The sequence below is a fragment of the Arvicanthis niloticus genome, chromosome 21 (genome assembly GCF_011762505.2).
Source record: "Arvicanthis niloticus isolate mArvNil1 chromosome 21, mArvNil1.pat.X, whole genome shotgun sequence".
In the NCBI taxonomy this organism is placed as follows: domain Eukaryota; kingdom Metazoa; phylum Chordata; class Mammalia; order Rodentia; family Muridae; genus Arvicanthis; species Arvicanthis niloticus.
In genome coordinates, this window is record NC_047678.1 from 24,814,783 (window position 1) to 24,830,009 (window position 15,227).

Genomic DNA, 15,227 nt, shown 5'->3' on the forward strand with positions numbered 1-15,227 from the left:
GATTACTCCTCTTGTCAAGAGACTCCAGTTCCCTGCAGGCCATTATTGTGGTGGCACCAGTCCCTGGCACCATGTATGCTGATCATCTCTGTGGACCAGGAGTTGGAGATGATGGGGGTGGGGGGAACTCCCACCTTCATTGTGGTGTTTAGAGAATCAGGCTTGGGAATGTATTCCATTTTCTCTTGGAGACACTGCAATATTTACCCAATAGATGTGATTAGATTTGTACAAAGTCATTGTCTGCAGCCATCTCTGTTAGTGTGCACACATTGTGAAGATCTGCCCATGTGCAGACTTAGATTCTATTTTAAATGTCACACCGAGTCAATAAAACAAACACAGAGATTTTCTAAGTGTTCACAGTTCTAGGAATCCATGGGGGAAATCTTAACTCTGCTTTAAGTTAAAGGTCTATTTAAAATGAAAAAGCTTTCTTAAATGTTGTTCTCACATATCTGGTTCAGAACATAATATATCTAGGTTCATTATTCTTATATATTTTTTAAAGAAAACAAGGGATTACCCCACACTACCCGCCCGCCCCCCCCCCCCCCCCCCCGTGCCCCTTGAAAATATTAGGGGGAAATACAGAATTTCAATTGGACCCTAGAAACCTTCTCTGGCTTAAAGTGTATGAATTAAAGACATTTCTTTCTCAAAGATCTAGCTCTTTGGGGCCACTTTATTGATCCATGAAAGAGGGGAGTGGCGGAAGCTGATTAGCAGGGACTCTCTTGTCCCTCAAGTCCCCAGGGTTGCCTAGTCCAAGCTGGGTTACAGAGGGTTAGCATTAGAGTGTACTGTCGCTAGAGGGCGCCGGAGCACCGGCAGAGCCCACCTCTGGGGGACCATGAGCTTTCTAGGTTCAGGGAAGTTGGGTGATGAAGCTTCAGAACTGTGCTCAGGTGTAAGGCATGAGATTTCTTCTCTCCTCTGTCCCTCCAGCCTAGATTGTGCTATGCCTCATACACTCACTTGCTCAGTAATAGAGAGCCACAGGCTCTGCTCCAAAAGCAGTTTTGAAAGTCACTAGGCTGGGGAAACATTCAAAAGCAAAGGGGAAGCAAGAGGGATGGACATGTGACCCAAGGCTAGAGAAAGAGAGTCATTGCTCTGTGTCTGTAAACCTGGAAGGGGTTCTTTACAAAACTCACCACTGTTTGGTGTTTTCATCTCCCTGTTATCAAAGAACTAGGTCAATGGAGACTAATTCAGAGAGAGAAGAAAGTGGTTAAGTCTCACCTAGCAGGAATTTAAATCTATCTATCTATCTATCTATCTATCTATCTATCTATCTATCTATCTACCCATCCATCTATCATCTATTTATTCTATCTATCTATCTATCTATCTATCTATCTATCTATCATCTATCTATCTATCTATCTATCTATCCTTTATTAATATCTTAGGTTTTTTTTTTTTTTTTTTTTTTTTTTTGAGACAGTGTCTCACACTGAAGCCTAGGTTTGTCCTCAAACTCTTCATACATCTACCTTGGCCTTCCAAGAGCTAGGATTAGAAGTGTGCTCCACCATGCTCAGCTATCCTTCTGTACCAAAATGTGTGTGTGGGTACACATGTACACATGAATATTTAACAGTGTTAATATTCATAAATCCAATCAAGTTGTATTAGTGCCGTGTATATACTACTTTCGTCAATAACATAATAAAATAAACACTTAAGTAATTGACTTAATGCATTTATGTGGAAAATGATTTAGAAGGAAATTCAATAGAAATGTAACAACCACCCATCAGGCATTCTAATCACCGAATGGCATGCCTGAAACAATCAATCAAAATATAATTTTTGTTTTAAAATATTTAAAGTTAAGGTTGGAGAAGAGATGGCTCAGTGGTTAAGAATTCAGGGTGATCTCCCAGAGGACCCAGGTTTGACTTCCAGCACCCACACAGCTGTTCACAAGAGTCTGTAACTCCAGTTCCAGGGGATCAGATTCCCCATTTTAGCTCCTGCACTTTTTAGGTATGCATGTGGTACACAAACATACATGTAGGTATAACAGCTATAAATGTAAAATAAATTAAAAAAATTTTCAATATTGAACGGTGTATATATATTCAATGCAGATGTTATTAAAATAAGAACAGTGGATTCCAGAAACAATATCTAATTGTTGTCATTAAAATGGCAAATCAAGGTTTGACTTTGTTAGCCAACACCGGGGTGCAGGACTTCTTCTTTTATCTCTTTCCTTTCATGTTGTTGACTTAACAGGTAACTCAGAGGCAAAAGTTTAGATACAAAAGTGAAAAATTTCACTGACTTGCATCTGACATTGCATCTCTGTAAAACCGGGTACAAGCACCTCTGACCACGTGGGTTAGTACTATCTAGGAAGAGTGCAGAACTCTGGAGAACATCCTTCTATTTTTCTAGATGAGGAAGCAAAGACTCAGAAAAAAAAACAAAAAAAAATCCAAACAACAATTACAACAAAAAAACAGGGCCAGACTTCTTTTCCATGGTGCCTCCTCAATTCTGTGATTTATATTGATTATGAAAATTCTGTGATTTATATTGATTATGAGAAATATCAGAGAAAAGGGATGATGAGAGAAAATCTGGAAATAGTAGAGTTGGAGACAACTGTTAATATGGACAATAGTTCCTGGCCTGATTAACTCTTTCTATTAATTTTTTTTGTATGATACTGGGATTGAAGCCAGAACCTCACACATGCTCAGCAAGCATTTATCACTCAACTACAAGCACTTACCACTCAACTACAAGCACTTATCACTCAACTACCAGCACTTAACCACTCAACTGCAAGCACTTACCACTCAACTGCAAGCCCAGTCCTTCTTATATTTCTTTTGGATTTGAGACAGGATCTTGCTTAGTTTCACAATCTGGCCTTGAATTTGTGGTCTTCCTGCTTCAGCCTCCTAAGTAGCTGGGATTTCAGGCTTTTACAAGCAGTCTGGGTCTGGCCTGGACTGATTTAATTTTAAAGAGATAGGAAAGCACTTTCTGTGGATTCAGGAAATGTGAGACCTTGACAATCTCATGAAATTAAGAATGCCCCTTGTCTTAGTCACTGTTGTGTTGCTGTGAGGAGATACCATGTTCAAGGCAACTGTTATGAAAGAAAGCATTTAATTGGGGGTTTGGTTACAGTTTCAGAGGCTTAGTCAGTTATCATCATGGCCCAGCACATGGAGGCACACAGGCAGGCATGGTGCTAGAGAAGTAGTTGAAAGCTACATTTTGATTGAGAGACAGAGAGAGAGAGAGAGAGAGAGAGAGAGAGAGAGAGAGGCAGAGAGAGAGAGACAGAGAGAGAGATTGTACCCGATACACTTCCTCTTCCAAGGCCACACCTACTCCAACAAGGCCACACCTCCTAATCCTTCTAATCCTTTCAAAGAGTTCTGCTCCCTGATGATTAATACAAATATATGAGCCTGTGGAGTCCATTCTAGTTCAAGACATTATACCCTTCTCATATTCTAGATGAGGAAGCAGCTTCAGCAAGGTACAGACAGTCATGAACCAGCTGGTACCCAGGCTACACTAGACGGTGGGTTTCTCAACCTTGGTCCTGTGTCCTTCTGCCCTTCAGCCCATCCTTCTGTCCTCTGTAGTACTCTCTGAATGCATGTGGGACCTCCTGTCTTGCACAGAGGTGAACTAAAAAATGTCAACAATGTAGCAATTCCTTCAAAAAAACATGAAGTTGTTTGTGTATCGAGGACTCTAGGTTCTCTCTCTTCTGTCTTCTTGTTTAGATGATGTGCCAAGAAGTCACAGTATTATGATCTGATTTGATAAGGACAAATAAGTCATTGTGGAATTTTAGGATAATAAAGGATTAGACCATGGCACTAACAGACTTAGTTTCTACCGTGGCTCAACCTCTCTGTGGGTGTCTGGATTTGGCTGAATTGTGTAGCCTCTTTATGCCTTATTCATTCATTTGTAGAAATGCTGACAGACTGAAGGTAGTGTAGAGGAGAAGTGGGCCCAAGCTCAGTATGTGCTAACTGTTGGCTTTCTCTGGCTTCCAGTTGACTTCTGCTCTACCTGAGTTGGTTTAAGGGGATATAGTGGGTTTGTGTGTGTGTGTGTGTGTGTGTGTGTGTGTGTGTGTGTATGTGTTTGTCCATGTATGGATGTGTGCTCAAGTTTCTTTATCTCTGTCTTTCATTCTCTCTCTCTCTCTGTGTTTTACTGTCTCTATCTCTCTCTGTCTTTCACTGTCTATCTGTCTACCTTTCTCTTTGTGTCTCTCTCTGTCTCACTCTGTGTCTCTCACTCTCTGTGTGTCTTTCACTCTCTCCATCTCTCTGTCTCTGTCTTTGTGTGTGTGTTTGTGTGTGTGTGTATGTATTTGGAGGACAGATGTCAATGTTAGTTTCTCTCTCTCTCTCTCTCTCTCTCTCTCTCTCTCTCTCTCTCTCTGTGTGTGTGTTTATTTGGAGAACAGATGTCAATGTTAGTATCTGTCTCAATCATTCTTCACCTTATTTTTGCAACAAATCTCTCACCAATCCTGGCCCTGACATATTTGGCTTGACTAGCTGTCCAGCAAACCTCAGGGATCCTCTTGTATCTGCTTTTCCAGGACAGGGATTGTAGATGCTTGCCGCTGAGCCTAGCCTAGTTTATTTACTTATTTTAAATATAAGATTCAAAGGATCCAAACTCATATCTTCATGATTATGTGGGAGTCATTTTATCAACTGAGGTATCTCCCCAGTCCCAAAATAGTATTTTTTTTTAAAGCAATTTTATTACCTGGTACTCACATTTATCTTATATAAAATATGAAATTATTCAAGTATATAAACATAAATACATATACAATTAGTAAAAGTAATGGTGTATGGATTACCTATGGTTCGTCCTGCTTTACAATTTTTTTTAAATGTCCAATGTAGCTAGGGAAGAAAAGAAAGTGAAGGGTTGGGGAGATGGGTGTGTTGGAGATTGCTAAACTGCTGTTGTAGAAGACCTAGTTTGGTTCCCAGAATGGACATCAAGTGGCTCACAGCCTCCTGTCATTCCTGCTCAAATAGCTCTCTGGCCTTTGTACAGCTGCATGTATGTGGTGTACATAAGCTCATGCACACACACACACACACACACACACACACACACACACACACATACACACACACACGAAAGAAAATTGAGATGTTCTCTCTTGCCTTCCTTCAATCCTTTCTTACATTACTTCCTTCTTCCCATGGCTCTAGGGTTCTTCCTTCCCCATTTCATGGTTCTAGGGCTTCAAACCAAGGCTATGTACCTTCTAGGCAAAGCACTCCACCTCTGAGATGCACCTTAGTTTTCTATTTCTTTTCTCTTACCTATGGTATCATTGCTTTGTAATGTGGGCGTGCGTGGATATACCCACTCCCAGGGCACACTACATGGATGCTGCCATCTGTGAATGCTAATATCTTTGGATTCTCATCCCCTTTTATAATGATGCATTATTTGCACATATTCCACACAATCCTTGTACATACCTTAAGTATTTCTAGTTACATACAATACTTAATGTAATCATTTCATAAACAATCTGTGCTGCCTAAGAAATGATGGTCAACTGACTTACATTGTGCTCTATTCTTTAAACATATTTTGGTCAGTCTATCATTAGCTTAGTTCACAGAGGTGGAGGGACGGCCTCCTGTTCTCCATCTGTCACCTGTGTATGCACATTCCTTTAGCAAGTACACTGTGTGCAGGCCACTTGAGATCCAATCTGCACCAGTGGGGTTTGTTTAAAATACTCTCATAGCTGGGCAGTAGAGGCACAGCCAGATGGTGGTGGCACACAGATTTAATCCTTGGCATTGGGAAGCAGAAGCAGGAAGAACTTTGAAGTTAAGGCCAGCCTGGTCTATGGAACAAGTTTCAGGATGGCCGGAAAAATCCTGTCTCAAGAAAAGAAAAGGAAAGAAAATGAAAGGAAAGGAAAGAAAAGGAAAGGAAAGGAAAGGAAAGGAAAGGAAAGGAAAGGAAAGGAAAGGAAAGAAAAAACACCACCACCACCAAAACCCTCAAATGCCTTGGTTGTTTGTTCTAAATTATATGATAGATGTGTGAAGCGTATGTTACCCCCTATCTATCTATATCTGTAAATACATTAGATACTGGACTTGAAGGTCACTGGATTTTTTTTAAAAGCTGATTTTGATCCCTATACATGTCCCACTCTATCTGCGATGGTTAGTTTGTCAACTTGACACAAGACGGGGTCATGTGGAAAGAGAGAACCTTAACTGAGAAAATGCCTCCATCAGATTGTCACGTCTGGGGACCCTGAAGAGGGAGGGTCCAGCCCACTGTGGGTAGTGTTCCAGGCCTGGGCAGGTGATTCTGGGTTGTGTAAGAAAGTAAACTGAGCGTGTCATGGGACCAAGCCATTAAGCAGAACTCCTCTGTGGTTCTGCTTCGGTTCCTGCCCTGCTTGAGTTTCTGCCTTGGTTTCCCTCAAGAATGGACTATGGTTTAGATAGGTAAGCCAAATAAACCCTTTCCTCCCCTAGTTGCTTTTAGTCATGGTCTTTATCATAGCAACGGAAAGCACACTGAGAAGCAGGACAATGCTCTGTACTGTCAGATAGTCAGATAGGATTGCTTGACGGGTGATGGACATAAATTCTGAGTGAAATGTTCCTGGGTTTAAAATCTTGGTGCTCTGTCTGTCCCATTGAAGTGCTGTAGATGCAAACAGACGCTAACTATCGTGCCAAGATAGCTGGGAAGCTTGTAATTATTCAGACTGTAACTATTCTTGGCTGTGGACGTCTCTCAGAAAGGTACCCTGATGTGATTTCCTAATGGTAGTGGTTTGCTGTGCTGCAGGGGAGCTGGAAAAAATGGGGAGTGTGCTTATAAAGCTATTGTCGAAATCAGCAGCAAAATGGACACTTTTTGCAGCTTCTCAGCAGCCAATTACCCTCGTCTCCTTTACCTCTTCTCCCTTTCCTGTGTTTCCAACCTCAGGCACAAAGATGACTCAACATCTAAGCTGGGGCTTCCGTAAGTTCAAGCTTCCTGTTTCTGTTGGTTTGAGTTTTATTTCAGATGCAAGGGCATGCTTAGCACCGGCCTTAGGAACATAGCCAGGGTGCAGAAGCAGCACCTGCACTCTACAGGGCCAGCAACAGAGAGCTACTACTCCATTAGAGTTTAAAAAGCTCTTAACTTGTATCCGGAAAGTAGCCAAGGCCACCAGCCATAGTAAGCGCAGTGGGCATTCTCCTGCCATGAGAGTCCAAAATAGAGCCCAGAGAGATGGCTCAGCAGTTAAGAGCACGTACTGTTCTTTCAAAGGGCCTACATTTAGTTAGCACCCATATTGAACAGTTCGTAACTACCTGTAACTCCAGCTTACCAGGGAAACACACACATACACACATGTACACAGGCAGGCCCGCATGTCCCCTTTCCCCTCCCCACACCGTTAAACGTAAAAAATGAATCTTTTAGGAAGGGAGTAGAAAATTCTACTAGCATAGAATGCAATTTTCAAGCTGTGAATCGGACACTTGAACAGAATCAGGCATCTTCTGAAGGAAGCCTGAAACGCGGAGGTGGGTCCTCCCCCTACAGAGATGGGCCCTCCACCTCGGCTTTCTGATTTAGTGCCCTCAGTGCAGGAGTAAAGTACTTTGCATTTCTGTTTCCCAGGTGATGTGTAGCTTCTGGTTTAGAGACCATACTTTGAGAGCTGGCGCCTTAAATATTTACCTAATATAAACCAGTTATGCTTTTTCTCTCCTGTGCTTCCCCTGGGAAAAACCATTACTGGTAAACAAAACAAAAACAAACAAACAAACAAACAAAGGACCTAGCATCTGCTGGACACCTATAGCATTTACACTGTGCCAGATACCTTCCAGGCATGCTTGTATCAGGTACCTTTCAGGGTACTATGAACACATGTGTCAGGTACCTTCCAGGGTACTGTGCCCGCATGTGCCAGGTACCTTCTAGATGACTGTGCCATGCTGTGCAGTGGTCCAGGATTATTTATCAAGTATCATGCTGTGTGCTGTGCAAGGCTCTAGGAGACATGGAGTGGATGAGAGGGACATAGTCCTGCCCTCATCACACCTCTGCATCATCAGGGAAGACATGCAGAGACAAATGATCGTGGGGCAATTAGACTTATCTGCACAAAAGGGAAGCTCAGAGGTGCTTCCTCAGAGCTTGGCTGTAATTACACCGAACCCTGGCTACATGAGACAAAGGCAAACACCGTTTTACCCCAAAATGTACAGTCTTCCTGTTAAGACAGGCTGCTCAAACCTTTGAGTTTCAGGGCTCCTTTCCATGCTTGAAATAGCAAAGACCTCAATGAAGTTTTGTTCACGTGTGTTGCTGAATTCCTATTTACTGTATTGCAATTAAAGACATCTGCCCTTTGGGGATTGCTGTATTAAACCCTGCTTAAAAATCATAACACCTCTTCTAGACTCTGAGTCCTAATTTTTAGTGACCTTTGGAACCATTAAAAATGAGAACTGTCTCATTTCCGCCCAGACTTTTTGTTCTTAAGCACAAGGCTCAGTCTTAAATCTTTGCTTGCGTGCATTCTCTACTGATTATGATGTTTGAGAAGGCTGACCTGCTTTGGAACTGCACTTTGGATTATTAAAGTAGTTGTTTGTTTGTATAAAGGGAAGGCAAGAGTTAGAGTGTTGATCACAGGACAGATTGAGACATGGCTTTGTTATCCATGGAAGGAATTCAGTCCTAGCTGAGGGCACTTAGAAAAGTAACAACCCATACAAGTTTGTGACATGTGTTGCCTTCACGTACCCCAGGGTACATGCCATTGCAAGGGAAGCCCAGGATAGCTGTCTGAGGGACTGTTTCTGCTGCTTCAGTACATCGAGAGAAATAGATGAATGGCGAGTCTACGAGGACTGGAGGGTTTTCTGTATTGCTGCCAACTGATTTGTGTTTAATTGCTTAAAACACTACATATCCCCATCATTTTAATTCCTTATCTGATGGCAGTGAGGGATTCTAGTAGACATTTTCCTTTGATGTGTAATGGTCCATGGCTGTTGAGTGGGGCTGCTGCTCTGGCTGATTCTGAATGCTTTATGGTGTCGTTAAGTGCTAGTGAGCAAAACCAACCCAGTCAGAACTGATATCATTCAGTGTGGTTCTCAACTGATGATCAATGGCTTCAAGTCTCCTTCTGCCTTTATAGAGACAAATGAACGTGAGACTCTTTAGCTGTAACAGCTCCTTGGATGAGAAGTTAGGGAGAAGGGAAGATGGCAGTCATCTGACTGTGATCTTTTTGACACCAAACATCTGGATTGCTGGCTCCCGGAGCAGCTTTTAAAATGCTTATCCAGATGTTTTATGTCACAGGCACAATCCATCACACAAATAAACAGACCCACAAATGGTGATGCTACGTGACTGTTTGTCATTGTTAGTAGAAGCTAAAATTCACCAGTTGACCCCAGGCTGTTTGGATCCTTCGGTGTGGCACCTGTGTGTATGGAGGGAAATGGCTGCAGGAATATCCAAGCGGAAATAATCACTCTGGCAAGCCACGCCTCCTTGTCTTGTCACATCAAGCATGTGTCTGGGATTTGTCCCGTGAGGGCCATCTCCTTAAAACTCTTTTAACTGAGTGCCTCAAGCTGTTTTAGGATGTGAGCGGCTTGCCCAGAATTCTAAAGCCCCCTAATCAATAGGCTCAGGTGAGCAATGTACACCCTCGCTCTGAATGATGAGCTCTCTTAGATTTGCAGTTAGGTTACGTGAGACAGCTTAGCCTGCCTCCCCTTTTCTGTCAGCTCCTGCCTGATTAAATGTGCTTCCTCATCCTACATATCCCCTCTGTTTGGGGAAGTCCAGAAATGAACTTGGAGCCTTCAGCAGAAATGAATGGGAGTTATTTTCCATGGAGACGGGACAGTGAGAGAGATGTGTGGTACTGTGTAATAACATGAGAACACCATCGTCCCTAAGCTGGATCAGAATGGCCAGGGAAACTCAATGCTTAGTTACTTAGAAGGCAGTATTTCTTTCTCTAAGCCTGGATGGCCCAGGGACAATCCCTTCATGATTCTACTGCTTACCTGTGTTTTAAACAAATTCCAATGGCTGGCTATGATATAAACTCTAAATGTTCTGTTCTGTATCCAAGAGAATTTTGAGGTGAAATAAGGTGAGGTTAAGACAACTGGGGATCTGCTGTCCCCCAAAAGTTATTGTCAAATGTGATCTATTAAAACATAGGCCAGCAAACTATAGACTGTGATCAAATTGATTTTTTTGGTAGAGGATTCTTTCTTTTCAAATCAAGTTTCGTAAGAACGTAGTTATATCCATTCTTGTACATAGTTCCTTTCACATGATAGTGACAGAGCTGACAGCTGTAATACACACTAATTCACCTCCAAAGTCTGCACTCTAAATGTCTACAGAGAAAGTCTATGAAGCTCTGTACTTGGGGTGTCTCGATCTGGCCATCCCCTGCCAAGAAATAAATACACTTCAACATGTCCAAGGGAATAGTATTCTGGAATATAGATGATGGGCCAGATAGCTAAGTGCCTGAACTTGGTTGCTATGCACCGTGTGTTTCTCGAACACAGTAGATAGTTGTGTGACTATCTGATTCTAGATTAATGATTTGTGATGCATGTTTTATCCTCCCGTTTATAAAAATCAAAACATCTTATTTACTCTCTAGTGGAATTTTTTTTGTGTGTGTGTGTGTGCATGGCTACTCTGTATCATAGTGAGGGAGGAGATAAATAAACAGGTACACCCCTGGTGCATCCGGGACTTAATCTGCCCAAGCAACAGCTACGGTCTCTTGAGTGGAAATCAGTCATATTCACTTAGTGTCAGTTTGAATTATTGGATGGACACAACAGCATGACCATCTGCCATCACAGGGTCTCACCTGGAGAGAAACACAGAATTTGGGAATTGTCACAATCCTGCTTGATGCTTGTTCTGGGCTTATCTTTAGAGATGGGGTTGGAGAAGTATCCAGTAGTTCTCTGGGTTAACAGTCCCCTGCCACTATGTACTCAGAGTGCCTAAGGTCCCTTAACTCATGTGTCAAAATCACAGGTGGAAATAACATTTCTTAGTTTTGAAAAATTACAGGGATGATGACTGTTATAAATTCATTACTTATTAGGAGAGGAGTGCGGCAGACGTGATAGTGAGGGCAGCCTGTAATGTTCTCTACACTCCAGAAGAAAATGAGACTTGCAATCCTGGGAGGCAGGCTGGTGTTCTACAGTGAACTCACGGTAGCTGACTCCTATTCAAAGAGTATGCTGTGCCCCCTTCAGGAACCAGAGTTCCCACTGCCCTCTCTCCCGAGGAGACAGCCGGGGCTTCCATCTGCTCAGCTTCATAGATTTGACCATGGAGTTATCATTTATTAATTCAGACATTTAGGAGGCAGACACACTGGCTCAGCTGAGAAGGGAGCAGAGCCCTGGCCTCAGCCTCTGCATTAGACTTTGAGACTGCAGGGCTTTCCTAGTAGGCACTTCAACCTCCGGAGCACTGAGTGCAGAGAGAGCAACTCAGCCTGCCTCTTGTTTATGGTAAGTGACTCACACTCCCTGTGAGATAGATGACTAAGTCCAGGCAGACTGCGAGGAGCCCTGGGCTGAGGCAGGGAACCTTCTCCTAGGCTCTTGACTTGTTGTGTAGGACGCTGGCTACTTTATCCCATTTGGGAAAAGAAATATAAAGAGGTGCATTTTGACTCTTGGATTCTTAAGTTCTAATTTGCAATTGGCTTACTTTGGAGAGCCATGGTGGGGTGGGAATGTGCTTAATGATCCCAAGCTTGAACGTCCTTCTCTATGTATGCTAGACACTGGCAGGTACAGACAGACATCCAGGCAGACAAATAGCCAGGCATAAGGCGTGTTGCTTGAATAGACTGCCTAGTCTTTCCAGTTGAGAGGCAGCTTTAATTTAGGATTTTTGTATCTGAGAATTTTTTAAAACTTATTAGAATTTTCAGACACTATCAGTGACAGGACCAGCGGCAGAGAGCTAGATAAGGTAGGCTTTTGTGATAGCTCGGCATAGTGGCATCACTGGATCAAGGAAGAGCGTGAGGGCACATTTTTTCTGAACCCCGAGTTTCCCATTGTTGCTTGCATCAACCCTTTATAAGCTACAAAAAGAAGCTCAAAGAATCTGAATATATATATATATATATATATATATATATATATATCCCTAATAATGGATACCTCATTTAATTTACTTTACAGGAGGATTGTGTCGCAAGCAGATATAATGTTACTTTGAATCACACAATCTGGGCAGCTTCTTCAGGGGATTTAGGACCTAAACAAGATCTTACTTTGAATCACATTTGTACAAATTTCTGCCGTCCCACAGATATATGAATATATCTGTTACCATGAAGGGCTGTAAAGTTTTTACTTGTGATCAAGGTAAAGCCTTAGTGGGGGAGAGGTTGCTGTTATTTTGTAAGAGCCGGGATTGTTCTTGTAGCTTGGGAAAGAGGATGTTCCTATTTGAGCTCATGCTGCTGACCTTGCTTGTCAATGTTGATCCTAGCATCGTGAACCCCTGAGCCTTCCCTTGCTTCTTGTTTCTCAGCGTCGTATACAAAACGAAAGGTAATAGAGGAAAATCTTTTAAAGATAAGACACGATTCATAAAGGCAACAGCCATGCCATATGTGAACAGTGATTAACGGAGTCTGCAGGCTACTCTTTAAAAACAAAGCGATAAGGCAGATTTTTCCATTATTTCGGGTGTCTGTGCTTGCTCAAGTGCATCGTCCTGGTTTTTCTCAGCTTTATTTTATTCTGTAACAATTGAATCAGTCTTCATGTGCCTAGCAGTGCTATTGGGGCTTAAATATTTCAGAGACTCCTGGTTATTCTTCAATTTTAGGAACCAGGAGGATGAGATGGTACGTGAAAACCACAATCTCCTCTGCGCCTGTTGGCATGTTTGTAACTGGGACCGTTCGCTAGGCTGGTCCACCTGGTTCATTTAGGGAAGGAAAGGTTCAGACGGCCTTAATGAAGATTCATAAGTTTAAACAGCGTTTCCTGGCAGACAGTGGCTGTGTCTGTAGGGCTGCTGAGCATAGACAGACAGACAGACAGATAGACAGACAGGCAGGCAGGCAGGCAGGCAGGAAGGCAGACTTATTAATGAGATGAAATGGGTAGGTTTTAAAATGGAGCTGTTATTTTGGCAAAAATGGTTTAATTCCAGAACATACTTTAAAAACCAAACCAAACAACAGCAACAACAACAACAACTCTGTTTTGTCAAAGTTTGCTTGGTTGAGAAGCCTCTGACTTTACCCATACAGAGCACAGAGTGGGGACTCTCAGATCTTGTTTGGGTCAGAAGCCCCTTGTTAAAGATGCTCAAAACCAGACACACAGACTCCCGAGTCTACAGCCAGCTTCAGGGGTTCACAACCTGCCTAAAGCAGACACTTCCTACTTTTCCCTTTAAAAGTCCCGTTCTCATCAGTAAAAGTGTCTTTTAAAAATAAAAACATGCCAGCGTTTCTTATGCTGTGGCATTTGTTATAGAGAAAAGGGGACAGTGAGCTGAGGACATCATGGGGGACCTGAGCTGCGGTTTCTTTGTGAGTTTTGGACACTCATCTGTCTTTATTGTGGGCATTCTTGTCTAGTCACTGAGTCCTCCCTCATGGGTAGGTAAAGGAGAGATCCTACAGTCTAGGGGACTTGGCAGGCAGGGAGGGAGTCATGGATTCATGCCAATGAATATCTAAGTAACCTCAAAGGCCCTTGCCCTGCCCACCCCATGGAGCCTCTGAGCCTGGATTCCCTGATGGGCTGCTCAGACAGCCAGTGGACCGAGGGTGTCATGTGATTCCTTGGGACTAATAAGGGGAAAGGACCTCCCACCACAGCTTCTGGTGGAGGGCCAAGAGTGCCCTGGCTTTTGCCCACACATACTCTTCAGTGCTCTGTACCCTGGGTCATGAAGCAGGGCTTCCTAGGACTGACTCCTGAAGATCTGTGACTCCATACTCATAGGAGAAGGTGCTAGCCAGCAAGGCACCAATCTAGTAGTGGAAGTCATTCACGCACAACCTTCTGTAGGTGCACCAACAAGCTTGAGACTAGGTGCAGTGCACCCTGCAAGGCACCAAGAGCTGCTTGGGACGTCAAGAAAGAACGAGAGTAAAAATGGAAGACCCAGAAGCACAAGGGTAAGACTTTCCTTCACGTTTTCTTTTTTTTTTCTGTTTCTCCTTGCCGTCTCCTGCTTCCTTCCACTTCTATCTTTACCTCCATTTTCATTTCTTCCTTCTGTCCTTCTCTTTCTTGACCCCTTTCTATTCATCACATCATCTATTTTTAATCTTCTCTCTTTTCTTTCTTCCATCCTGTCTTGCCCCTTTCCTTCACTTCACACTGTACCAGTTCTACCTTTTTTGTTGCCGAGGGAACATTTTGTTTTTGTCTCGAGTTAACCTCTATCTCTTCTTTTCCTGGCTTGTGTTCCTGGGCCAGTCAGCAAGCTAGTAGATGTGGGATGTCTGCTACAAGCTGGTACCTTAGAAAAGAAGGTTGAAATGGCGTTGGGCTCTCCTGAGTGTTAGGATTCATTCAGGAATGTTGGTGCAGATACGGGCAAGGCGAAATAATCATTGTGGTTATGTAATCGTGCCAAGCTATAACTAGAGACGACACAAGATGACTTGGGCAGCCTTGCTGGATGAGTTGCAAGAAGAAAGCAATTTTTCATGGGATGTGTGAATTTAAGAAAGCCTTTTAGACAATGAATGTAAGTTTAATTTCCATGTATTATTAATATTCGGAGAAGAGAAGAAACCCCAGGCCTGAGAGGGAAGAATGGATATAGATAAAATCTCCGTGTTGGTGACCTGTATCCTTGTCACCTTCACTTTCCATGAAAACCTAGTGTCCTTCCTTGGGCTCCTTTGGCTGCCTAACTTCCTTTCATTCCTGGGCATGGCTGTAGTTCTCCCCAAATGTGATTTCTCTTCAGCTGGTGACAGGTTCAGGGGGTTAACCAGTCCAGACCAAACTCTAGTCTGTCAGTGGATTGGTCCTTTTGCATAGTGATTGGAAAAAAAAAAACCCACATGTATAGAAAGTGAAGCTGAAGGAAAAACATGGAAATAGAGTCCTAGCCTATGGTAGAAGTTCCATCCCATAATTTCTGTC

The 15,227-nt window shown here is 42.9% G+C and overlaps 1 protein-coding gene across 3 annotated transcripts in view; it reads left to right on the plus strand.

Annotated features, from left to right (window-relative positions):
- Positions 1-15,227, plus strand: part of Cpne4 (copine 4) — a 457,007-nt gene that overhangs the window by 7,300 nt on the left and 434,480 nt on the right. Inside the window, exon 1 of one of the 3 annotated variants that reach the window (XM_034484438.2) lies at positions 14,087-14,245. The exons of the other annotated variants lie outside the window; for them this stretch is intronic. Within the exon in view, the coding sequence (XP_034340329.1) occupies positions 14,223-14,245 (23 nt within the window). The 5' untranslated portion in view covers positions 14,087-14,222. Of the gene's footprint in view, positions 1-14,086; positions 14,246-15,227 lie in introns of those variants that run through there. 3 annotated transcript variants of the gene reach the window in all.